This window comes from Hemicordylus capensis, chromosome 14 (assembly GCF_027244095.1).
Source record: "Hemicordylus capensis ecotype Gifberg chromosome 14, rHemCap1.1.pri, whole genome shotgun sequence".
In the NCBI taxonomy this organism is placed as follows: Eukaryota; Metazoa; Chordata; class Lepidosauria; order Squamata; family Cordylidae; genus Hemicordylus; species Hemicordylus capensis.
Window position 1 is genome coordinate 11,447,816 of NC_069670.1, and position 23,515 is coordinate 11,471,330.

The window sequence follows — 23,515 nt, forward strand, 5'->3', positions numbered from 1 at the left end:
AATTCACTGCTTTCAGAGTCCTGGTTACTTGGGAAGCAATCTAGGGATTCCTTTTATTCATTATCAACATCATTATTTTCTTTTATTATTATTATTTCTTGTTTACACAGTCAGACAAGTGTTATTGGCTGGTTTGTTTTATCCAGACATCGAGTCCTTCCCAAGCACCTGGGAGGGCTGAATTTTATTATCAATATTGTTGCTGATATTATTACTATTATAGATATCATCGCAGAATATAGGCTGTTCCCAGTAAAGCTGCTTTTTGTAATTGGCTGATGGTGATTTCTGTAGCCCCTGTGGTGCTGAGGTGCTCTTCAAGGTGTTTTGGAATTGCACCCAGGGTGTCAATTACCACTGGGATTATTTTGGTCTTCTTCTGCCACAGCCGTTATTTATTTATCTCTCTCTATATTTATTATTATTTGCAAGGCAGGATTGCTTTAAAACAAACAACCACCTTCTGAAAACAGAATATCTGAAGAGTTTGCAGACCAACTCAGAACATAATCTGTGCAGCCTGCCTCGTTTGGGGGGGGGGGCGGTGTCCATCCAGCGGGGTGTGTGTGTGTGTGTGTGTGTGTCCGTTAAGACTCCTTTGAGCTTCCCACCGGAAACCCCCTCACAAGTTTCCTGACAAGCAGCTGTTCACTCGGGCCTTCTCCCCTTCGGCCGGCCTGCAGATGTTGGCCTACATTTCCCACCATCCCTGGCTACTGGCCACTGTGGCTGGGGATGATGGGAGTCGTAGTCCCCAAAACAGCTGGGATGGGGGCGAAGCTGAGCAGGCTCAGGAGAATGAAGGGGTTCGGAAAGGGAAGGGGTTTCCATCCGAGGGCTCTTGGCGAGGGCTGCCCAGGATAACTGAGCAAGGAGCCCTCAGCATAAAGCAGCTCAGCGTAGCCACCCGGACTCCTTGCTGGGCTCAGCCCTGTCCATGTGGGCTGCCTCCTTTGTCACTGCCAGAGGGGCACAGAAGCCGGCCTCATCGACTTGAGGTGCCTTTTTAGAGCTGGGGCCATTGGGGGCTTCCCGCTTCCCCCCCCCACTCACAAAACACCTGTCAGGTGTCCCTCAGGTGTCCCCAAAGGTCAGGCTCCAGCAGCCCAGACTCAGGACTCGGGGTGCGGACAGACACCCTTGTGCTTCTCCAGTTGGGGAGTTATATGGGAACCTAGGAAGCTGCCACTTCCTGAGTCAGGCCATTGGTCCATCTAGCTCAGTATTGTCTTCCCAGACTGGCAGCGGCTTCTCCAGGGTTGCAGGCAGGAGTCTCTTTCAGCTCTATCTTGGAGATGCTGCCAGGGAGGGGGCTTGGGACCTATAAGCTCTTCCCAGAGCGCCTCCATCTCCTGAGGGGAATCTCTTGCAGTGTTCACACTTCTAGTCTCCCATTCAGATGCAAACCAGGACAGACCCTGCTTATCAAAGGGGGCCATTCATGCTTGCTGCCACAAGGCCAGCTCTCCCAACACAGAGTTGCTTTGGGTGAGGGAGGGAAAACAATATGTTAATTGTGTTTTTGAGCCTGTAAGACATGGCCCTGTAAACACCTCTGCAGTCCATTGTCCCTATCATGCAGTTCCGTGTGTGCGCGTGCATCATGCGTGCGTGCGTGGCCGGTGCCAACCCTGCAGTGCAGTCCACCAGTACTGTTGCTGGGCAGGGGTGAGGCTGAGACTGGTTTGGGTTTCCCTGCAGAAGTATCAGGTATCCTGCTTCAGGACATGGAGGTTTTATTGAGGTAGGGAGGCCCTCTTCTGTTTAACGGCAGGGAGCGCAACTGCCCGCTTTCAGCCCAGCACAGCATTTATTTTATTTATTTAAATATAAATACCCATAAATATTTAAATATATAAAATATAGCATAAATAGCACAAATATTTACAATTTTTTATAAATAGCATAAATATTTAAAGGTATTAAATGTTTAATATAAAATATATAAAACATAAAATATTTAAATATACAAAATAGCATACATATTTAAAGCCTCCCTCCATTGCTCATAGCTCCTGTGCGTTTCCTCTGAGACTGTAGCCCCTTTGGGGGCGGGGACCTATACCCTCATTCCATTTGCTATGTAAACCCTTTCCCAACATTTCTTTTATTGACAAGATATCCTTCCCTCCAAAAAAGGGAAAGCAGTTCACACCGCCAAAGGAATGAGAGAATGGGTCCCTGCCCCAAGGGGCTTACAACCGAAGAACAACTTTGCTGAGTCCTGGCTGAGTCAGAAGAGGCTCGCCCTATCAGCAGAAAGGTGACCGGTAGGTGGCAGAGAAGGAAGAGGACTACGACTCCCAGAAGCCTCTGCGGCCCATGGGATCAGCTGTCTGGGCTCCTGTGTTTTGGCAGCCCAGGCTTAGGAAGTGTTTGGGTTCTATTTAGGGAAACGCGGGTTTCGAGTGGGGTGGATCTGGACACCAGGAGAAGGGGCGGGTGCAGGGGACAAGGCTGCATTTGGAAAGCTGTAGCAGCAGAAAGATTGGAGGCAGGAGTGGGGGGATAAGATCATGGAAATCAAGTGGCAGGCAGATTCTGGGGAGGAGGGTTTTCTGCAGGACTTCTGAGTTTCTGCAGAGACGGATGGCAGCAGAGGGGTCAGGCATGGGGGCACCCCTGCAAAACCCTGCAAGAAGAGGCCAGAAACAAGCCAGCCGGGGGAGACGCAGAGACCAGGTTAGGGCCCCCCACCTCACCCCATCCCTTTTGCCTCCCCGTAATTTCCAGCCTTGCATGCTTGAGGTCCTCCTTACAGCTGCTTTTCAGTCAGATCTTACTTGAGGGAAACTTTTCCCGCTCGCCCCTAAGTTGGCCAGAAAATGTCCTATATCTTTCAAAGCGAAGAATAGAAAATGTTTAAAATACCAGGGTTCCCAAAGCAGTTCCCATAGCAAAATCAGTGAGAAGATGGTTCTCTGCCCCCAACAGCCACCACTTAAAATTTTTTTTTAAAAAAAGATGCTTCTTGCCCAGGCAGCAGGGTGAATTCTGCTGTGTGCAATTTCTCCCACATCACTGTGACCTCTGGTGAAAGTCTTTCTTTCATGCAGCTCTTCAAGGCAACAGCAAAGAGCAGCGTTCATCACTCACTGCTTCTCTCCAAACCGTTTTTTCAGGATGCAGACGTCCGCCTGTCCAAAGCCCTCTCCTATGCTTTGCGCCACGGTGCAGACAAGCTGGGGTTACACATGGAATCTGGTGAGTGCTTCTGCTCTTGGTCCTTTCACCATTGCTGCCTGCAAAAAACCTTCACCTGCTGGATAGCTGCCTGGCATGGGATGGTTAAAGGCACAGGAGCCCTGGCAGAAAGAAAAGGCGACAGCCTTAAATTTGTGATTTTCATCTACAGTCATGGGGGGGAAACGGGTTGTACATAAAATCTGGACTTATTGTGTAAATAAAATCTAGAATGACTCACACACATATACTTGGATTGGGCAAAGCCCCACTGTGTGACAGAGAGCAAATACCTTGCAAGAGGTTACATGCAGATAAGGAACATAGGAAGCTGCCATATACTGAGTCAGACCCTTGGTTCATCTAGCTCAGTGTTGTCTACCCAGACTGGCAGCGGCTTCTCCAGAGTTGCAGGCAGGTGTCTCTCTCAGCCTGATCTTGGAGATGCTGCCAGGGAGGGGAATGGGGACCTCAGATGCTCTTCCCAGAGCAGCTCCATCCCCTAAGGAAAATATCTTACAGTGCTCACACTTCTAGTCTCCCATTCAAATGCAAACCAGGGCAGACCCTGCATAGCAAAGGGGACAATTCGTGCTTGCCACCACAAGACCAGCTCTCCTCCCATAAGAGGAGAGCTGTTCTTAACAGAGCCAAGCTGCAAGGGAAGATTATTTCTTTTTTAAATGGAAAAACGGCTTTTAATTAATATTGTTTTAATGCTGTTTTAAAATATTCTTTAAAAAATTTGAAGTTGTTGTAATGTTTTGAACTTTTCATTTTTGTTTTAACGAATGTTTTGCTTTCTGTTTTTATTTTGTTGTGAACTGCCCAGAGATGTAAGTTTTGGGTGGTATAAAAATATGTTAATAAATAAATAAATAAAAATAAAACCTCCCAGAGCGGATGTTATGTAAATATGATGTATTTATCAATCAGTCAGCCCATGAGCCTAGCGTCTTTACTTGCCCATAAATTTGCCCTTCCCTGAATCCCCTCGCTCCCTTAGGTACATCCTTAAGATGGTGTCATATGGATTTGTGTACGCTCTGTACGGTCTTGTTTGTAGGATTCATCAAGTTATAGGGTGGTTGAAGAGCAGGGTGGGTCCCTGATCGTCTTGTTCTTGCTCAACCACAGATGGCTTTGTGGACGTGACGGAGATCCTCGGTTTGCCCCAGTTTAAAGCCTGGTCCCTCGAAGACGTGCAGCGTGTCGTAGAGACCAATAACAAACAGCGCTTCGCCATGCGCCCACACCCTTCTGGCGGGCACCTCCAGATCCGTGCCAATCAGGGGCATTCGCTGCAGGTGGGGGAGTGTGGAAATGTGAACAGGGCTTGGATCAAAGGGGGAGGTAGTGTGTATGGAGGACCCTGGGCAGGCGAGGATGCCGTGGGAGAAAATGCAGAGCAGGGTGCTGGCTGCAGAATCCCAGTCCCAAAAGTATCATTGCTTTCCAAAACAAAAAGAAAGAGAACAAGTTTCTAGTCCTTATGGATGCGAAGCTACACTTGGGAGTCTGTGGGCTGCCCCTGCTGAACTCTCAGAAGCCGGGAGGGAGGGGAGAAGATTCCCCCTGGTTGTAACCAGGGCTTCAGTAGCTTGCCTTGCCGTTCTCCGTGATAAGCAAAATCAGAATTATGCAGAATCGTTAAAAAGACACAACCATCCAGAATTATGCAAAAGGAGAGCCAACATGTAACTTTTCTTCCGTGAGCATCACTGTCTGGACTGCTCACTCCTCACACCAGGTATCTGAGCTGGAGCTGACCCCACTTCTGGACCCCTCAGACTTCCCAGAGACTGTGGCCCACGGCACGTACCTGCGACACTGGCCAGCAATACACCGCAGCGGGCTCTCCCGGATGGGAAGGACACACATCCACTTAGCCCCAGGATTGCCAGGGGGTGGCACCGTCCTGAGTGGTGAGTTTCCCTTTCCCCCAACAGGGGGCTCCCAGCGACGGGGCCTTCTCGGCCTTGGCACCCCAGCAGTGGAATTCCCTTTCCATGCCCGACACCATCACTACTATTTTTTTTTTTTAGGTCAAGCAGAGTCAGCCCTATTTAACCTTCGCTTTTGATGATTACTTATGTTGGCATTTGTTTTTCCCCTGCTTCCTCAAGTTTGGCTGTTGTGTTTGTCATCAGTCTTCTAACAACCTGTCGCTTTGTTTTATTGAATGCATAAACATTTTATTGAATGCATAAATATGAGTTTGGAGCAGCATTTGAAAGGCAAAGGCTGAATCAACATCTAACACAACATAGGATTCCTTTCCAGAATTCTTTAACACAGCAAAAATTCCCTCCGCCGCGTGTTGTGATTTCGTGGGTTATGTGTCTTTACTTGATGTGTTACGGCTGTGCTGTGAACCTCCCAGAGAACAATCTGTTACGGGGTGGCTAACAAAACTGATTATTATTGTTCTTAAGCTCTGGCTCTTTATTCAGGCTGCTGACGCAGCAGCTCTGTATTAAAACAAGAAGCCGGGAATAAGAAACTAGGAGCTGGCTTCAGCCTCGTGACAATCCCCAAGGCGGGACAGTGAGGAGCCTTGTCTTGCGTTCGGCTGCCCAGAGCTGGGTCTGATGGTGAGTCTGTGTGTGTGGCTTTCTTTTGCAGGAATGAGGAACAACTGTGAGGTGGCCATAATAATTGATGTCGCAAAAGCCCTGGCAGGTGAGCAAAGAAGGAACAGAGACCCCTTTGCCCACCTAGCCGAAAAGGGGGGACATTTGCCCACTCCAAGAAGCATCTTGTTCCATTTTACTCTTGTAACAACCCGTGAGGTAGCTCAGGCTTAGACCCTGTGGTTGGCCCAGAGAGCTTCGTGGTAGTAGTGATTTGAACCCAGGACCGAAGCTTATGGTGGAGCCCCTGCTTCTGCATGCAGAAGGTCTCCGCTTCAGTTCCTGGCAGCAGTTCCAGGCAGGGCTGGGAAAGACACCTGCGTCTGAAACCATGGAGAGCTGCTGCCGGTCAGTGCAGACCGTGCTAACCTAGGTGGAGCAAGGCCTGACTCAGCAGAAGGCAGCTTCATGTGTTCATTGGCAGCGTCCGCAAAGCGGCAGAACATCTCCTCTGCATTCAGTCCCTGGCAGCCTTTCCAGAGGATTCCTTTCCAGAATTCTTTTAACACAGCAAAAATCCCCTCCGCCGCGTGTGGCGATTTCGTGGGTTATGTGTTTTTACTTGATGCGTTAAGGCTGCGCTGTGAACCTCCCAGAGAACCACCCAGAGCGCAGGGAAAGCTCCTATCTGAAACCTTAAAGTGCTGCTGCCAGCCAGGGTTGACAGCCCTGGGCTAAATGGACCCGTGGTCTGACTCAGTGGAAGGCCACTTCCTCTCGTGGGATAGGCCCTTCTTCCTCGTGGCGGACAGTGGAGGCATTCTAGCTCTGTCTGCCATTACATTGCATGGCTACATGTTAGAATCCTCCATCCCACCTTGTTGTTAGAACCCGAAAACGGAACCTTAAGGCAAAATCCCACGCAGTGGTTTTTTTTTTGAGCAAAACAGGACCCTGGGGGTCAGGGCTGCCCCTCACCTGTCTTCCACCACGTTGTGGGGTGGGCCAGGAGGCCGTTGGGTGCCTCCCTGTCTCACCTGAGCGACATCTTCTCCTGCAGATGGAATCGCTTTTTGCCGTTCATCTAATGGGGTCATCCTCACACCTGGTGACCACAACGGTCTTCTGCCCCCTCGCTACTTCCGGGAAGCCCTGCAGCTTCGGCCTACGAGTAAGTTCCCCCACTCGACTCATGCCGCTGCAGCGCTCAGGACTCTGGAGGTGTGGAGGGCAAAGCTTCTAATGCAGGCTTCCCCAAACTGCGGCCCTCCAGATGTTGATGAACTACAACTCCCAGTATCCTTAGCCATAATTTATCGTGGCTGGGTATGCTGGGAGTTGTAGTTCAGCAACATCTGGAGGGCCGCAGTTTGGGGAAGCCTGTTCTAATGCAATACCTTGATGCATTTACATTGGGGGGGGGAGTTATGCTCAAATTTGTTATCTCCTTCCTTTCCTTTCCTTCCCCAGGGTGTTTACTGCCCCTCGAATGACTCCGTCCCGAGCCTGAGGCCATGCCCTCTAGTGCCTTCTCTCTCCCGAGTCTCCAGTTGGTGCTGTGCGTGGATTCTTTATTCCCACACCAGAAATCTAAGAAGGGAAATAAATAACGGGTTCTCCCTCTCTCTCTCTCTCTCTCCGTGCCTACGTGTGTAGAGTGGCTGTCTGCTGCTGAGATACGATAGCTGGCTTCAGATCTCTAAAGGGCTGCCACAGAGGAGTTCTCTGTCCTCCTTGGGAGCAAGGGCAGCAGTAGGAGCCGTGGGTTGAAATGACAAGGAGGCAAGTGTAGGCGAGACATGGGAGGAGGGATTTCCTGACTGTAAGAGCTGTTGGACAGTGGAACAGCTTGCCTCATGCCGTGCTCAGGACTTTTGGGTGTGTGGAGGGCAGTGGTTCTAATGAAAAGGTGGGCTCGCCTTTGCTGGAGGTTTCCAAAGTTGGGGCTGGGGCCCCCTCTCTGTCGCGTGCTGTAGCACCATCCTGCACTGAGCAGGGGGGTTAGATTAGAAGACCTCTCAAGGTCCCACCCAACTTGGGCTTTCTGTGCCATTGTGCATACCCAGGAAAGGTCAACACGTCATAACTTAAGAACCGGAGGGGAGACGTTTACAAGGAAAATAAAAGTGTCATTTATTGTATTTGAGGCCAGTAAACAAGCAAGCAAATATAAATCCCCCCGCTTCAGTAAAACAGAGTAAAATTCCACTGTGTTAAAATACAATTCGAGTGATCCCCCCCCGCCCCCCCACTTTACTTCTGCCAACTTGACCATGATCCCTGGAAGTCAGACTAAGGTCGGGGGGGGGCTTGTATCCCTTCCAGGAAGAGGCGGCAGCATATCATGGACAAATAATGCCAGGGCTGTTCCCCAAAGCAGGCAGGAAAGTAACAGAGCCTCCCTTCCTCCAGTGCCAAGACAACTGCAGTTGTCCTCTCGTCCCTCCCTCCCGCTGGGCTGCCTTGAAGGCTTCTCTCTCTCCTAGCATGCTTCCTGCCCCTCTCTCATTTCCCTCTTCCAAGCTCTGCCAGACTCAGCTGGGGGTCCCTGCCCGTGCCCGTTGGCGTTGCCTGGACAGCTCCCCGGGCAGGCAGGCCCTGTGCATCTGCTCCCACGGAGAAGAGGGCGGCTGCGCTGGGGGGGCTTCAGAGGGCTTCATGGCCCCCCGTCAGCTTGTGGAAGAGCTCCTCGTTCAGCGTCTGCCCTCGGTCGACCGTGCGGGTGGAGAGGAAGATGTAGCCGCCGATGTATTCGTGCACCGTCTTGCAGCCGGCAGAACTGCAGCTGAAGGCCACGTTGATGTGCTCGTCGAACTCAATGGCCACCTGCAGCAGGACAGCGGGGAGGAGGGAGGGAGGAAGGGGGCAGAGGAGTCCAGTGTGTAAACAGCTCCTTGCCTGATCGCCTGCAGGGCACCGAATCCTCCAGGCGAGCAGGCCGGAAAGCCTAAGTCCCCTAGGCTGCAGCAACGATGGGAGGTTACTAACTTTTGCGGACTCTTCTGCAAGCAGGGGTGGAAGAAGCAGAGCCCAGGCTGATCTAGCTGAAAGGTGGCGATGACAAACTGAGGCTGAGAATAGCCTCCTTTTTAAAATAAGCTGCACACCAAGGTAAGAACCGGGCGGGCAGAACCAGCTGCAAGGTTTTGGCCCCGAGTCGGGCAAAGCAAGGGGTGCAAGCCCAGGATTCTCTAGCCCCCTTGTAGGCAGAGAAACATGCCTTGTAGGCTGGCTTTGTGGCCAGCTAAGGGTCGAAGTTGGACGGCACATCAGTCAATGCAAAGCCCCCCAAGTTTGCCCCGTTAATGCTCGTGCTGGGAGCTCAGGGCATCAGATTTGCATCCTCCAGAGACTCACCTGCCGGATGTCCCAGTTGACGTTCCATTGGCGCATGTTGCTATACCGCCACGTCTTCACCACATCGCCAACCGCCAAGTCAATGCGGATCAAGCGGTTGTTGGCGATGCCCAAGATTTCATCCTTCCGGCTCCCTTTGAATCTGCAGACGGCAAGTGAAGGAGATGATCAAACAGCAACAGAAAGAGTTAAGAGATTGGAACAACATTTCCATAGCAAGAGGGAGAAAGCAGTATATTCTGAAACCAACATTTTAAAGAGTAAAGTGATTGAGTCTCGCGGCATGTTAAAAGACTCCCAGACTTAACGGCGGCATCAACTTGGGTGGACGAGGGACCCACGTTCTCAGATGGTTAGGGGAACATTTCATGATGTGGGCTGTAGTCCAGAATATGCTAGTGTGGAAAGTGTGATGTCTCTTTTGCTGCATGGATTGCCACAGCTGGGAAATACCCCAGATGATTCATACTAGTCTCTCTCTCTCTTTGGCGAGGCTTAGATTTTTAGGAGACTAGCCAGCCAAAGTTAAGCAATTTTAAACTCTGGATTGCAGCAGGGAGTGATTTCAGCACATGCTTCTCTTTCTCCTGATGAAATCCAGGGGGCTTTTTAAAAAAAAACCCAAGCTGAATTTTACCCTTTATCATGATAAAAGGAACACTTTGCCAGATACACACACACACAAACATGTACGTTAGCTGGAGCAGTTGGCTTTCAGCCAAGCACCAAAGAGGAAAGAGAGTGGAGTCTCTCTCATTAGCATGGTTCTGAGAAGCAGGTTTCCTTTCCCGTCAGTTGTGGGACGAAGAAGAGAGCAAGCAAGCCAGCGAGCACTTACCTGACCACGAAGTAAGAGATGCCGAAATCAGGGAGTGACTGCCAGGCTTGTATAAACTTCATTTTGGCATCTGAGAGAGAGAGCTGGGCTATATTCTGATAGGCCTCCAGGATGCGTGGAGTTAACTGTGTTGCAAATGGAAATGCAAACATGAGGGACATTTGGCACAGATGAGGAGAAGTTAGGCCCGCTGAGCAGCTGTTTGTTCCTCCTCTTCCTGAGCTGCTGTCATATCACATTGACAAAATCTTCAGGACACTCGGGAGATGCACTGGAGTTAACTGAAAACCACTAAAAGTGCATTGTGGCGTTATTCCTGCCTAGGCCCATGAGGTGACAGTATTGCCTAGCTTTGCCCTGGTCTATCATGTCTCCCCTCAGTCATCTTATTTTTCTAAACTTAAAAAAATAATAAATCAATCAACTTTCCCAGCATAGCCTCTCACCCAGGGCCAGTCATACACTTGCAAAGCAAAGGTTATCTTTTTCTCTTGTTAAGAACTCTTGTCTGGCCCTCTTGAAAATGGGTGCAGGGGATGGACAGAAGGGGGGACCAGGTAGGCCATGCAAAGGTGCACGTAGGTCATTTCGGAGCCTGGACCTCAAGGCCTTTGGAAGACCCTCCTCCCTTGCAAATTAAGCATCATCATGCTCATTTGGGCAACCACACCACCTGGGACAGACTAAAGAGGATTTGGAGGCCCCTGGTGGGGCTGCCGAGGCCCTGGATGTGGGCCCCAAAGTCCAAGGGTAAAAGCACCTCTTGAGGTCAGCTTGGCCACCCCCTTCTCCAGTGCTGGCGCCTTCCCCAAAAGTGGCTGCCCAGCCTCTACTTGAAGACCTCCAATGAGGTCTGTAACCTCAGCCCATGAGATCGAGTCTTGGCCTCTGGAACCCTTTGTAGAAATTAAGCCGCCGTGTTCTGAAACGAGGCCAGTAGGCCGTTCCCAGCCGTTCCGTTTTAGGTCCGTTTTAACGAGTTAGGGTACCCCCTGGCTTTGGAGCAGTGGCTGAAAAAGCAGCCCTGGAATTCTGGGCATCAACGAGGAACAGAAGCTTGGGGGAGGCGTGCGAAGGAGATACCTGCTTGGGTTTAAATTTCTTCTGGTAGCGGGGAGAGACCAGCCACTGGGTCCCTTCGGCCTCGGGAGCAAGGGGTGCGTCCGGGTTGGTCCGCTGCAGTTTCAGGAAGGACAGGATATTCTCCACCTCCGCCTGGTACGAGGCGTCGGCCATGGTCTTGCCCTTCGCCGCCAGCCTGCACCCGGCCATCCAACGGGCGTACTGCTGCTCCTGGGGGAGAGAGGGAAGGTGGCATCCGTGCCCGCTGGGGATCTGTGTTACTCCACCCCCCACCCCCCACCCAAGATATTATTTGGCACAGGTACCCTGTTTCCCTGAAAGTAAGACCTACCCCGAAAGTAAGACCTAGCAGTAATTTCTGATGTACTGCTAATTGCCCAAGTGCATTTTGGGGGGCTAAAATTAATATAAGACACTGTCTTATTTTCGGGGAAACACGGTATATCCCATCCTCCTTCAGGAAGCTCAGGGCAGCGTCGGGATTCTTTCCCCCTTCCGTATCCTCGGACCAACCCTACGAGGCAGGTTAGGCTCAGACAGGAGGCCCCTTCCGACATTATGCTGGGCGAATGCATAGGCGTCTGTGCACTCGTACATGTGTTTGCGTGAAGGATCGTACTTGTGTTCATGTTAAGAGTGAACCTGGGTACAGCCCCGCTCCCCCCCACCCAAAGTTTGAGACAGGTTAGAAGTGGACTACTGTAGCTCTGTTCAACGGTCCCTGTGTACAGATCTGTACACTCCTTGCACGAGTGTTCAGCGTCACGTGTGAATGGGATTAGCGTGCCACTGGCACCCATTCGTGAACATCATATGCCCAAGTGGGGACGTGAGCCTTAGACACTCAGAACGGCTACACCACGCTGGCTCTGGCCGTCGAGGGCGGCTGCCTTTCAAACCATCCTGCCCACTCACGTCTGTGCAGCGCAGATGGATCTCACTCATCCCTTCCGGCGAAGGGACCAGGAGCTTGATGCAGAACTTCTGCCCAGAGATGTTGACATCGGGCACAACCTCGCAGCCTGGAGAAGGGGCAGAAGCAAAGGGAGAAAGTGAGGCAGCAGCACCCTCAGAGGACTTTCCTCTCTTACCACTGAAAAAGGAGGGACAACAACAGGGAGGAGAAGGAAAGAAATCCTTATCAACAAGTCACAAATACGTGCTTAATCTACAGAGTCATGCTTGCCCAGGAGTATCAACGACAACAGCTGATAGGTACAGACAAGGTACTGACTCTGACCGGCAGCCGCTCTGCGGGGGTCTTTCCCAGTGCTGCTGCGACCCAGAAAGATACCAGGAATTGAACCTGGGACCTTCTACATGCAAAGCAGGTAGGCTGTTCCTTGCAGCCTCTGCCAGAGCCGGGCTGGAGAAGGCGGATGGACTCACCTTTGAGGCTGAGCTGTTGCACGGGTTCTCCCAGCGCTTCCTCGGGGCTCTTGTAGTAAGAGAGGGAGGTCTCTTTGAAGACCACCCAGAACTGCTTGTAACCCTTCAGCGTCAGCTTGCGGGGCCTGCGGGAGGAGAAAGGGGTGAGGGCCAGAACCCTGCAGCCTCTCTCCACGGGCCCCATGGAGAAATCTATCCCCTCCCTTCCCGAAGTCTAGCAAAAAGCCACGGTTGCTGCCAAGAACCCCTGATCCCCCGGCTAACTGGGCAAAGAGGCACCTTTTTAACGTGGTGATTCTCTTTATTGAGCAGAGGGAGAGTAACTGGCCCTCTCCGTCCCCAGCACAGCATCCCTCCAGTGACTGTTGCTGGTGTCTCTCTTATGTTTGTTTTTAGATTGTGAGCACTTTGGGGACAGGGAGCCATCTTATTTGTTTGTTATTTCTCTGTGTAAACCACCCTGAGCCATTTTTGGAAGGGCGGTATAGAAGTTGGATAGATAGATAGATAGATAGATAGATAGGAAACTCCTCCAAGATCCAGCTCATGAAAGGCAAGATTTTGGAACTCACCGGAATATTCGGAGGTAATCCTTCAACTCCGGGATAGCTGTTAGACTGTCCTGGAGGGTGGGGGAGAAGCAAGAAAGGAGGTGGTGGTGTGTGTGTGTGTCACCATTTCACTGTGTTTATTCACTATATTCAAGAAAGGTCTGCGAACTGTTCATCAGCATCGTTCTGAACACTTCACCCATCCGCTCAAAGTGAGCTGGCCTGGGCAGCGAGCACCAGCCATAATTTGGGGGCCCCCCACAAAAAAGGCCCCGCTACCCATGACGCCGGTGCTAGCCTCCAGGGGCCTTTCGGATGCCCTCACCAGAACATTTGGGGTGGACGACGACCCTTCCAGCTTGACCTCCAGGGTGGCAAGGGCCTTGTCCAAGTCGTCGAGGCCAGAATCTCCCGACTGGTCCACGGGGTTGGTGTTCAAGGACAGTTCATTGATTCGGTACTGTAAGGAAGAGGAGGCACAAGCGTTGCTTGGGGGTTTGGGGTGGGCCTTGGGGGTGGAGGCATCTCCAGGTAGGGCTGAGTCCTGAGCCTGAAACCCTGGAGGTTGGCTGCCCGTCAGTGTGGACAATTCTGAGCTCGATAGATCCATGGACTGACTTGGTACACGGCAGCTTCCTATGCTCCCATACAGTGGCCTTCTCCAGCAAGGGTCTCTATTTTATTATTTCTTTATTAATTAATTACATTGATAAACCACCCCATCCAGAGGCTCTGGGCGGTGCACCACAACTTTCAAAGAGACATAAAACCCACAATTAAAACAATACTGAAAACAATTCAAAAATTATTAAAACGATTTAAAACCAATTAATACACATTTAAGAACGACAACACTAGAATCAACCCTAGTACTCCTTCAGGGGTCACGGGAGCCTTCTTGGTCCCAGCTGCCGGGAGAAAATGTTACCTGCAGAGCCGCAAACACCACCATCTCTTCCTCGGTGCAGTCGGTCTCCTCCAGCAAGACGGCCCAGCGCGCCTGTTCGTAGAGCTGGTTGATCCTCACGGCATCGTACTGCGTACAAGGAGAGGAACCGCATGAGAAGCCGGTCGCTGAGCCTGGAAGCCCCCCGCCCCCCCCGGCTCAAATCCTGCCTCCGCCATGAACTCACAAGCTGGCCTTAGGCAAGGTGGTTGTGAGAACCCCGAGGGAGTGCATGGCAGGGAGTTCCGCCGTGGCCTGGCAGGGAGTTCCACCGGGCCCCCAGATCCAAAGATGCATTTTAAGACACCAAACTGGCCAGGGAGGCCGCTCTAAACCTCAAATCGACACTTGCCCATTTTTATTTTTAAACCTATTTTCGAGTTTGTGGGGTGAGGGACACAGACCTTGGGTTCCAGGTCAAGGAAGCAGTAGTACTTGAAGCGCAGCCACAGACATGCGTTTTCCTTCACTTCTTGCTGCAGCAAAGTCCGCGAGGAATCCAGCCACCTGGAGAAACAGGGAGAGAGTGAAATGGAGATTTCCGAGCGAACATAGGCAGCTGCCACATACTGAGTCAGATGCTTGGTCCCTCTAGCTCAGGATGGTCTTCACAGACTGGCAGCAGCGTCTCCCAGGTTGCAGGCAGGAGTCTCTCTCAGCCCTATCTTGGAGATGCTGCCAGGGAGGGAACTTGGAACCCAAATGCTCTCCCCAGAGCGGCTCCATCCCTTAAGGGGAATCTCTTCCAGGGCTCACACTTCTAGCCTCCCATTCAAAGGCAACCAGGGTGGACCCTGCTTAGCTCAGGAAATAAAGTCATGCTTGCTGCCACCAGACCAGGTAGGCATCTTTCCCAGCTCGGCCTGGAGAGACTGCATGCCAAGCCGGGGTTCTGCTGCAGAGTGGCAGCTCCGTCCCCAAATCTAGCAAGGAACTCACGGTTGGGGGTCCAAGTGCAGTCGCCTGGAGCCTGCTTCCAGGGCTGGTAGCCCCCCCCACCCCCGCGGCCTCCCCTCCTCCTCCTCACCTGCTGTTGATCTGCGTCTTCTCAACGAGGGACCCCGGCCGGTGCGTGTGCATGATCTGTTCAGGCGTCAGTCCAGTCTGACTGACCGCCAACATCTTGTAACAGGCCTCGGTGCCGGCGCTGTCCGAGAAATGAGCCGGCATCCCGCGGAACAGCTGTTGCTCTGCGCCTGGGGGTGAGTGGGGCGGAGAAGGGTCACGAACGGGCTGGGGGGGGGCTGACCAACCCCCTTGCCAGCTCTCCAGTGAGCAGAGCCCCCAGCTGCCCTCTGGGGAGCAGAACACGCAGCAGCACAGGGATCCCCTCCCCAGAGGTCTCGTTCCCACCACTCGAGCTAAGGGACCCCAGGGATCTTTTCCGGGCAGCCAGAGGGGGCTCCTCCTCTCGCCATCCCCCAGTGCCAAGGACAGAAGACCTGCTTCTCTCCTGAGCCCTCTGCCTCTGTGCCAGAAAGAGAGAATGGGGGTGGGTGGGATGGATGGGGTCCACAAGTCATGGCCAGTCCGTTCGCCAAGCCTAAATTTGTGCATCCTTGGCCAGGGGTCCCCGCGGCTCTCAAAGACCACCGAGCGGTTCCCACCCAATTAAGCGGACACTGCATTCTCTCTCTGGACTGGGCACCCTGCCTGCATCAGAGACTCATGCAGAGGGGCAGCCGCACTCCCCTCATCCCAGATGTGTGAGGCTGGTGCAGCTATTCTGGGTACCAGGGCTTAATTTGTGAAAGATGGGCACTGCAACTCAAGCCCGCCCCGGAGGCCAAATCCGTCTAATCAGTCCTTTTCTTCAGCTATCCTGAGGTTCCTCACTTGCTGGTAAGCGCACTCCGGCCAGGTCGTAGGTCTCCGCCGTGTTCCTCTCTTTCTCTTTCTGCTTCCGCTTGTCCTTCTCCTCAGGGGCGCGCAGCAACGACAGCTCTTCGGGATGACGGATGGCTGCAGAGGAGCAGAATTAGCCCCTTGAGCTGTCTGGCTTCTCAGCACGACTCTGGCCTGTTCCTGGTCTTCTTCTATGGAAGACACTCGCCCCTGCCCGCGCTAGAAGCCCTCTTCCCTACAGGGCCACCGTAGCACAGATGGAGTTTTCCTGTCTTGTTCGGAACCCCCTACAGATAACCCTAGCATCCTCGTTTGCCGTTTACAGTCTTCACTTTTTGCAAAGGAAGATCTAGGGTGGCTGGCCATCTGCCAAGGAGAGCAAGACCAGAATGACTAGCGTGGGACAGAGAATTTCAACAGACGCAGCTTTTCTGATGTCTGCACGACCAACCAACTTTCCTCCTAGATACACACACAGCTTGAATACGTAGCAACTTTCTGCTCGGTTGCAGCCGATCACCCCGTCTCCTAGCATCTGGGCTGGGGACAGGGGGACACCAAAGCAGAGGGCCTCTTCCCTGGAGCCACTCCGGGAAATGCAAAAATCAGGGCGGAAGGTACCCTTGCTGCAACCCCAAGCTGGAGCTTTGATGCAGACCCCTGCCTTGCGTGGTACGCACCCAGGAGTTTGCAGAGGTCGACCACCGTGCGGAAGACCGGCTGGGCAAAGTTAGCCCGGACGCGAACCGTGCAGCGATTCGGCAAGGAGAGAAGCACCGGCTTGTGTTGCGGGGTGTACCGGAGTTTGGCGTCGGCCAAGATCCCATATTTGTCCAGGCTCCAGTTGGTTTTCAGCAGCCACATTTTTTTCTGCTCCCACCACAGAGCGTGGTCTGACCAGTCCTTCTGCAGCTCTGAAAGAGAGCAAGAGCTTCAGCATCAGCGTGAAAGAGGGGGATTCCTGGCGGCGGTGGCATTATTCTTTAAACAGCCCCCAAACCAAAGTTCTGTGCCGGTATAAACCCTGGGTCCTTTACTCTGCCCAGACACAAACAACTGAGGAGAGCTGGTCTGGTGTGAGCAAGCATGGCTTGTCCCCTTAGCTAAGCAGGGTCTGCCCTGGTTGCATATGAACGGGAGACTAGAAGTATGAGCACAGGAAGAGATTCCCCTCAAGGGATGGAGCCACTCTGGGGAGAGCATCGAGGTCCCAAGTTCCCTCCCTGGCAGCATCTCTTCCAAGATAGGGCTGGGAGAGATTCCTGCCTGCAACCTGGGAGAAGCCGCTGCCTGTCTATGTAGACAGTACTGAGCTAGACAGACCCATGGTCTGACTCAGTATAGGGCAGCTGCCTTATGTCCCTATGACAGAGCTCTTGAAGAGAAGTTTCAGAGCCAGTTCTCCAATGCATTGCTTGCAGGGAATGTACTTCTCACTACGACCCTCTGTTTCTCACATTTGTTTCATTCAAAACAGCCACCAAACCGGGGTGGGTTGGATTCAGTTAAAAGGTCACTGGTTCAGAGAGAGAGAGAGGAATGTTCATTTTAAAACTTCTCTGAGCCAGCTTGGTATAGTGGTTGGACTAAGTCTGATGAAAAGCCGGTTCAAATTGCTGTGTAGCTGTGGAACTCACTGGTGTTCCCAGATTTTGAATTCTCTCCTAGGAAAAGTTTGCAGAACCCCCAATCTTAGTGCTTTTAAGCATGCTTGCGGGGCAGGGGGTGGGGTGGGGGGACTTTGGGCCAGTTACTACCTCTAAGCCTGATCCTACCCTGCAGGGTTGTTGTGAGGATTGGAGGGAGGTGAGATGTGAGGATGCATGTCCTCTACTCTGAGCCACTTGGCAGAAGGGAAGGATAGAAGTTTAATAGTCATAAAATGGTCAAACACCTCCCACCCACCCCCCTTCACAAGATTTCCTCTTGTGTGAAATGGGTCCTTCTGCAAGGGCCGTACCACCTCAGAAGTGGGCACTGAAGTGGCGCTAAGGGGACCTTGCCCTGTGTGAGTAGCAGACCATCTGCTTTGCATGCAGAAGGCCCCCAGGTTCATTCCCTGGCAGCATCTCCAGGTAGGACTGGCGAAGACTCTTGCCTGAAACCTTGGAGATTGCTGCCAGTCAGTGTAGACAATACTGAGCTAGATGGACCAAGGCCTGACTCAGTATAAGGCAGTTTCCAATGCTCTAAGTGTTTGTCTTTAAGGCTGCAGAAGGCTCTGTGCCAGACAATCATACAACAACCCTCTCCTTGGAACTACTAATAGCTTGGTTATCACACCACATGCCAAATGGGGGATGAAAGGGGCTAGGATCAGCCCCCGAGGATGACGGTGCTGTAATGCACGTTTGTTATCAGAGGGCTGCCAGGAGCCCACAAAGGAAAGGATCCGGCCACAAGCTCCACGCTGAGTCACAGTTAGCCCTGCTCAACACACACACACACACTCCACGGTTTTCCTCTTCCTTTAGGCTGGAGAGAACACACAGCAAACAAGAACTCTGCAATATTTTGTGGAAAACGAGGAGCATTCGGGCATCCTTGTGAATAGACAGACCCCCATTGGGATGGTCTCAACATGGGACGGTCTCCTGCTAACGGAGCCAAGAGGCACCTTTTAAAAGTGGCGATTCTCTTCCATTTAGCAGGGGGAGAGCAACCGGCCCTCTCCACCTTCAGCACAGCATCCCTCCAGGGGCTGTTGCTGGCGTCTGTGTCATGGGTCTTTTTTAGATTGTGAGCCCTTTGGGGACAGGGAGACATTTCATTTCTTTATATTTATGGAAACCGCTTTGGGGCCTTTGGTTGAAAAGTGGTGCATGCATATTGGTCATCTTTGTATTCAGCAGCCAGAGTGGGTCAGCCTGAAGGTCCGACTAAGGGCTGCTCAACTTCGGCCCTCCCGCAGATGTTGGCCTACAGTTCCCACAGTCCCTGGCTATTGGCCACTGTGGCTGGGGATTATGGGAGTTGTAATACAAAGACAGTTGGGGGGGCCTAAGTGGAGCAGGCCTGGAACTCATAGGGACTAGGATGTTGACTTATACAGAGAGAGAGCCTTGACCCACCTAGTTCCGTGTGGTCTTCACAGAGCCTGCCCCACACTCATTTTTAAACTGAGTGGGCTGCTTCCAACTCTCTCTCTCTCTCTCTCGCCCAGACACACGCCACCGTGCAAAAAGGCAAGCAGCAGAAGCATTCCAGTAGACTTACTTAACTTATCCACAATCTGCAACATGATCCCTCCAATGTGTATGTTGCCGGTTACTCGGAGCTTGACCGGTTCAGCCTCGGGTCCCAGCTCCTCCACGAAGACACTCAGCTCCCAGGAATCATCAATATATTCTCCCGTGGCTGTCTTAAGCCCAGCCATGGCGAGCCCTAGAGACAGCAGAAGGCCAATAAATAAATAAAAGGAATCCAGAGAGAGACACACACAAAAGTTCTGCTGCAAAGGTCCATTTAGTCCAGCATCCTGTTTCCAAAAGCCAGTCCAAAAGCTGGGCATGAACTGTCCCTTAGGAACCTGCCATTTACTGAGTCAGACCCTTGGTCCATCTCACTCAGTATTGTCTACCCAGACTGGCAGCGGCTTCTCCAAGGTGGCAGGCAGGGGTCTCTCTCCCAGCCCTCTCTTGGAGATGCTGCCAGGGAGGGAACTTGGGACCTTCTTCTGCTCTTCTGTGCTAAGGGACAAGTCACAAGACCAGCTCTCCTCCCTGATGCTGAATCCCAGGTGCTGAGGATAGACCTTCCTGTGGTCTAGCCACAGCATCTGGGATTCAGATACACTGAGCTGCACATTTATTTATTAAGATTTTCTCATAAACTGCCTCCTCCAAAGACTCTAGGCGGTAAACAACAACAACAATACCAATAATATTTAATGTAATCAAGCAATATATAATAATAATAATTAAAGGGCAAATGGCTGGCAAACCAGGTGGGTCTTAAGAAAGGCCTTAAAAACAGCCAGGGAGGAGGCTGAACGAATCTGGGGATGGGGGGTGAGGAGAGTGTTCCAAAGAAGAGGAGCGGCCCCAGAAAACCCTGTATATGGGAGGTTCTGCTTTGCTAGCTTGGCTGTTTACTGCTCTTAGACCTCTCCCTCCACGCCCTTTTAAAAAGCCATCTAAGCCAGTGACCATCTCATCACATCTTGTGGCAATGAGTCCCTTCAGCCGAAGAAGTACTTGCTTTGTTTTTGGAGCCTACTGGAACAGAATCAGGCCTCCCAGACTTTGTCCTCAACTCAGCACATTTTATTTAAGTGTCGTCGTCGTCCCCCCCGCCCCCCGTGGTACTTCCCCTGTGAACTAACCACTTCCCGAGAGGTTTCTGCACATCTCCTTTAACAGAGCAGCTGCAGGGGAGGCAGTGGTGAAAATGGCCACTGTAGATTATGTTAACAACCTACCACCAGCAGCCTGAGATGATTCCCAAGGCCTCGGCTCTTAAGACTGCCCATTCTGGTCAAATTTAGTCCAGAACAGGCTTCCCAAAATGTGTAGGAATAATTTCCACCATGGCAGAAATTTCCACCATGCACACTTTTCCTAGGGTGGTTGCAATATGGTGTTTCCTTTCTTGGAAAGACTTCCTTTGCGGCTGTTGATGGAGGCGGCTTCCGATTCAGCGTAGGGGTGTGGGGACAAGTTTTACTTCAGGTGGCACAGAATGAGGCTGGTCCTCTCCAAGGGTCGATTCCCCACACATCCCCAAATCACACACTTAACAGGTGAAGACTCTAGGGTCTGCTCTACAAATCTCTCTGGCATAAAGTGGTAGAGTCCTGAAAGCAGAGGCTGTGCCACCTCAAGACTGCAGCTGGGGGTGCCATTTTTTAATGACCCCTTGTGTTAATTAAAAAGAGGGAGGAAAAACAGCACTGCAAGAAGTGGGCCGGGCCTTTGCAATGTGCTAAATTTCTCCTTGCCGGGAGGAGCTGTTGTTTTAACACAAGACGCTCCCAGCAATGGCCTTCCCTATCTGAAGTGGTATAGCCTACTCTGTTGCAACCTCATTCTGCTCAGGCCTCACAGTGCCTCTCTGACAACTGAGCTGATCTGCCGCCCATCTCTTGCCACATCTCCTGTTCCTCCACCTCCAAGATCTTCCCTTTTTGTGCTTCCTGCCCAAACCCCTAAGACAATCCGTTGCCTAGGCTATGGCAGCGGCCACCTCCCCCTCTTCCCTTTCCAGCAGCTTTGGATCTTCTGTCTCCGTTGGGTCAGTGAGTCTTGCTGCATCCATCTCCGCTCACATCACTATGAATCACGGTCCTCTTAAGCCTCCATGCCGCTTCGCCCTCAAGTTTCCGGTACTCAAGCATTTTCTGAGCTTGTGGGCATCTGCAGGACTTTTTCCAGGGGGCAAGGCAAAGCCAGCAATCCAACAGCCGCCCTCCCTGGGAGTGTGCCCCATTGAATCCAAAGGGAACTGGCTCAATCCGGGGGGGGGGGCTGCCGCCTTGCCCCCACCCCCGATGCCCATGTCCGAGCTCTCTGCTGCAAACAGATCTCCTCCTTTGCCACTGAACTGCAGCCCCAATTCATGTATACACTTCCCAGTTCCCCGAGCAAGGAGAAGTTCCAGGGTTTCGTTTCCTCCAAACGAGAGAGTGCTGGAGACGGAACAGCATCTTTGAAATGATACCTTCTTTATCTCCAGGTATCTGCTGGTGGCATCCGACTGGCCCTCCTCCAAGGCCACAGGTCCTCTGCCCCACACCACATCCCCAGCGAGGAAGACCCGGTGCCCAAAAGGCATTTCCCATCCAGCCCACTCGCAGCCCATTCTTTGCATCCCCTGACCGAAAAGCTGTGGCTTGCCCCTGGCTGCCAGGCACAGGTCTTCCGCCTGACCCCTGCGGGTGAATGAAGCGCCCAGCGACTCATCCAAAATCCATGAGACTCCAGGGCCGTTAGCAAGACCAAGACAATAAAAACAGAACGCATGCAGGCAAATACGTATGCGTATCAGGATGCCGCCGTTTGCTGCCCCTCTTAAAACGGGTCTCCCTTCTACAGGAGGCAGAGAGACGAGCGAAAGCCCCCAGACCCGCTTGCCACCGGCTAGGGCTCACTAGCGAAGAGGTGGCGGCCGCGACAGCACTCCCTCTCCTCACCCCAGACGGAATCCTTGACATGCACAAAATCCGAAAGAGAGGCGAGGGACGTACCTCTAGGCTGGCCTCTGGTGTGGACTAGAACGTGGGTCCAAGCTCCCGAAGACACCTCAGTGGTTTTGCCGCCACAGCACCCTTATGGGGCCGCTGTGCTCCCAGTTTAGGGCGTTCCTCCCCTCCCCTCCCCCCCGCACATCAACTTCCTGTGTGTGTGTGTGTGTGTGTGTCACACTTGCCACTTGCCTCAAAAGTGGAAGTCTCGTAGCCTCGTGTGCGCTCTGAGCAGGAAGCCGGAGACCTCACTGGGTTGGCTGGGCACAGTGCCAGATGCCTGCCTGCGAGGTTTGTTTGGAGACCGATCTTCTACACACTGCACACAACCACATACACACAGGTGGAAGGCTGGTGAGGCGTTTGCTTGAGACACAGCCCTCTTGGAAATCGACCAAAGGTCAATTCGCTTCCATTTATAAATCCCCAGGACCTTAAATAGGTCTCTCCCCACCACAAAGTCTCACGGACTTAAAAGAAGTGTACACACGGATGCCGTTATCGTGACCGGCATACGGCTGAGCAGCACTTCTGTGACACCGCTGTCTACAGGCAGGAGTCAAAAGGAAACCCACCGGATTTAGCGTTGACCCTGAACGCAGCTCCCATCAGCGCCAGCTTTCAATTAAAATAGGAATATAAAAACGCAAGGTTTTAGCCCTCGTGGGCGGGCAGAGATATTCTTGCAGGTAGACAAGCAACAGCTACCTTAAGAGGCACAGTGGGGAAATGCTTGACTAACAAGCAGAAGGTTGCTGGTTTGAATCCCCGCTGGTCTGTTTCTCAGACTATGGGAAACGCCTGTGTAGGGCAGCAGTGATATAGGAAGATGCCGAAAGGCATCCTCTCAGACTGCACGGGAGATGGCAATGGGAAACCCCTCCTGGATTCTGCCAAAGGCAACCACAGGGCTCTGTGGGCGCCAGGAGTCGAAATCGATTTGATGGCACACTTTAGCATTAGACAGGCAACAGGCACATTTTCAGCAGACGGAGACATTACCAAGCTGGCAATCAGGGCTTTGCTGCCCCACATAAATCTCCCTCTCCTCTAGCTGAGCCACCCTGAGATTTCCTTCCAGCTGCTTCTGGAGGGTACCATCCCCATCATGGGATGATGGGAGTTGTAGTCCAGCAATGGCAGGGGAATCCCAGATTGGCCACCCCCGGGGAAAAAAGAGGGAGTTTTTGCAAAGCGGTGCCACATTTCAGAATGCAGTCATGGGAGCTGCGTTTGGGTGGCTGTCTGCAGCTTTTCACGTCGCCGGCGGTGCACACAGCCCTGTCCTCTGGCTTGGCAGTAGAGGGTTTCTGATTGGGAGAAGGCGAGTAAAGAAAGACCGGAGGGAGACAGGGGTGCGGAAAGAGGAAGCCGGCTCAGTGCTTTTCTCCTCCGCACCACAACTTCCTGTCTAGTGTGTGTGTCAGAACGACGTGGCTGCCATCTCGCAAGTCAGAGCCCTGCTCCATCTAGCGGTTGTCTCCACTGCTGGTGGGCAGCAGTTCTCCAGGAGGGTCTACACTGGGGCTGCTCCACATCGGCCCTCCTGCAGATTACAGCTCCCATCAC

The 23,515-nt window shown here is 52.4% G+C and overlaps 2 protein-coding genes across 3 annotated transcripts; one reads left to right on the forward strand and one right to left on the reverse strand.

Moving 5' to 3' along the window:
• The first annotated feature begins 2,323 nt into the window (after positions 1-2,323).
• TRPT1 (tRNA phosphotransferase 1) lies at positions 2,324-7,381 on the forward strand. The gene is made up of 7 exons (XM_053278196.1): positions 2,324-2,682; positions 3,123-3,204; positions 4,321-4,490; positions 4,934-5,108; positions 5,809-5,865; positions 6,817-6,927; positions 7,227-7,381. The coding sequence occupies exons 1-7, from the start codon at positions 2,590-2,592 to the stop codon at positions 7,247-7,249; spliced, it is 711 nt and encodes a 236-aa protein (XP_053134171.1). The 5' UTR covers positions 2,324-2,589; the 3' UTR covers positions 7,250-7,381.
• Positions 7,382-7,864: 483 nt separating this feature from the next.
• Positions 7,865-22,079, reverse strand: FERMT3 (FERM domain containing kindlin 3). Of its 2 annotated transcripts, XM_053279036.1 has the most exons (15): positions 21,950-22,079; positions 18,982-19,149; positions 16,446-16,679; positions 15,757-15,882; positions 14,948-15,116; positions 14,325-14,427; positions 13,903-14,010; positions 13,300-13,434; positions 12,996-13,045; positions 12,424-12,548; positions 11,950-12,056; positions 11,035-11,244; positions 9,952-10,076; positions 9,114-9,255; positions 7,865-8,582 (listed from the first exon to the last, which is right to left on the reverse strand). In XM_053279036.1, the coding sequence occupies exons 2-15, from the start codon at positions 19,139-19,141 to the stop codon at positions 8,403-8,405; spliced, it is 1,974 nt and encodes a 657-aa protein (XP_053135011.1). In that variant the 5' UTR covers positions 19,142-19,149; positions 21,950-22,079; the 3' UTR covers positions 7,865-8,402. The 2 variants fall into 2 exon arrangements, with proteins under 2 accessions (XP_053135011.1, XP_053135010.1); XM_053279035.1 differs by lacking the exon at positions 21,950-22,079 and having other exon boundaries at positions 18,982-20,066.
• Between the last annotated feature and the right edge of the window lie 1,436 nt (positions 22,080-23,515).

Excerpts from the sequence above, each read along its gene's own strand:
- TRPT1 (XM_053278196.1), top strand. The coding sequence starts at position 2,590 with ATGGCAGCAGAGGGGTCAGGCATGGGGGCACCCCTGCAAAACCCTGCA. Across the intron at positions 3,205-4,320 it reads GGGGTTACACATGGAATCTG|ATGGCTTTGTGGACGTGACG; the intron begins GTGAGTGCTTCT and ends GCTCAACCACAG. Across the intron at positions 5,866-6,816 it reads TGTCGCAAAAGCCCTGGCAG|ATGGAATCGCTTTTTGCCGT; the intron begins GTGAGCAAAGAA and ends CTTCTCCTGCAG.
- FERMT3 (XM_053279035.1), bottom strand. The coding sequence starts at position 19,276 with ATGCCCAGCTTTTGGACTGGCTTTTGGAAACAGGATGCTGGACTAAAT. Across the intron at positions 15,117-15,756 it reads CGGAGTGCGCTTACCAGCAA|GCGCAGAGCAACAGCTGTTC; the intron begins GTGAGGAACCTC and ends ACTCACCCCCAG. Across the intron at positions 9,256-9,951 it reads ATCTCTTACTTCGTGGTCAG|ATTCAAAGGGAGCCGGAAGG; the intron begins GTAAGTGCTCGC and ends TGCCGTCTGCAG.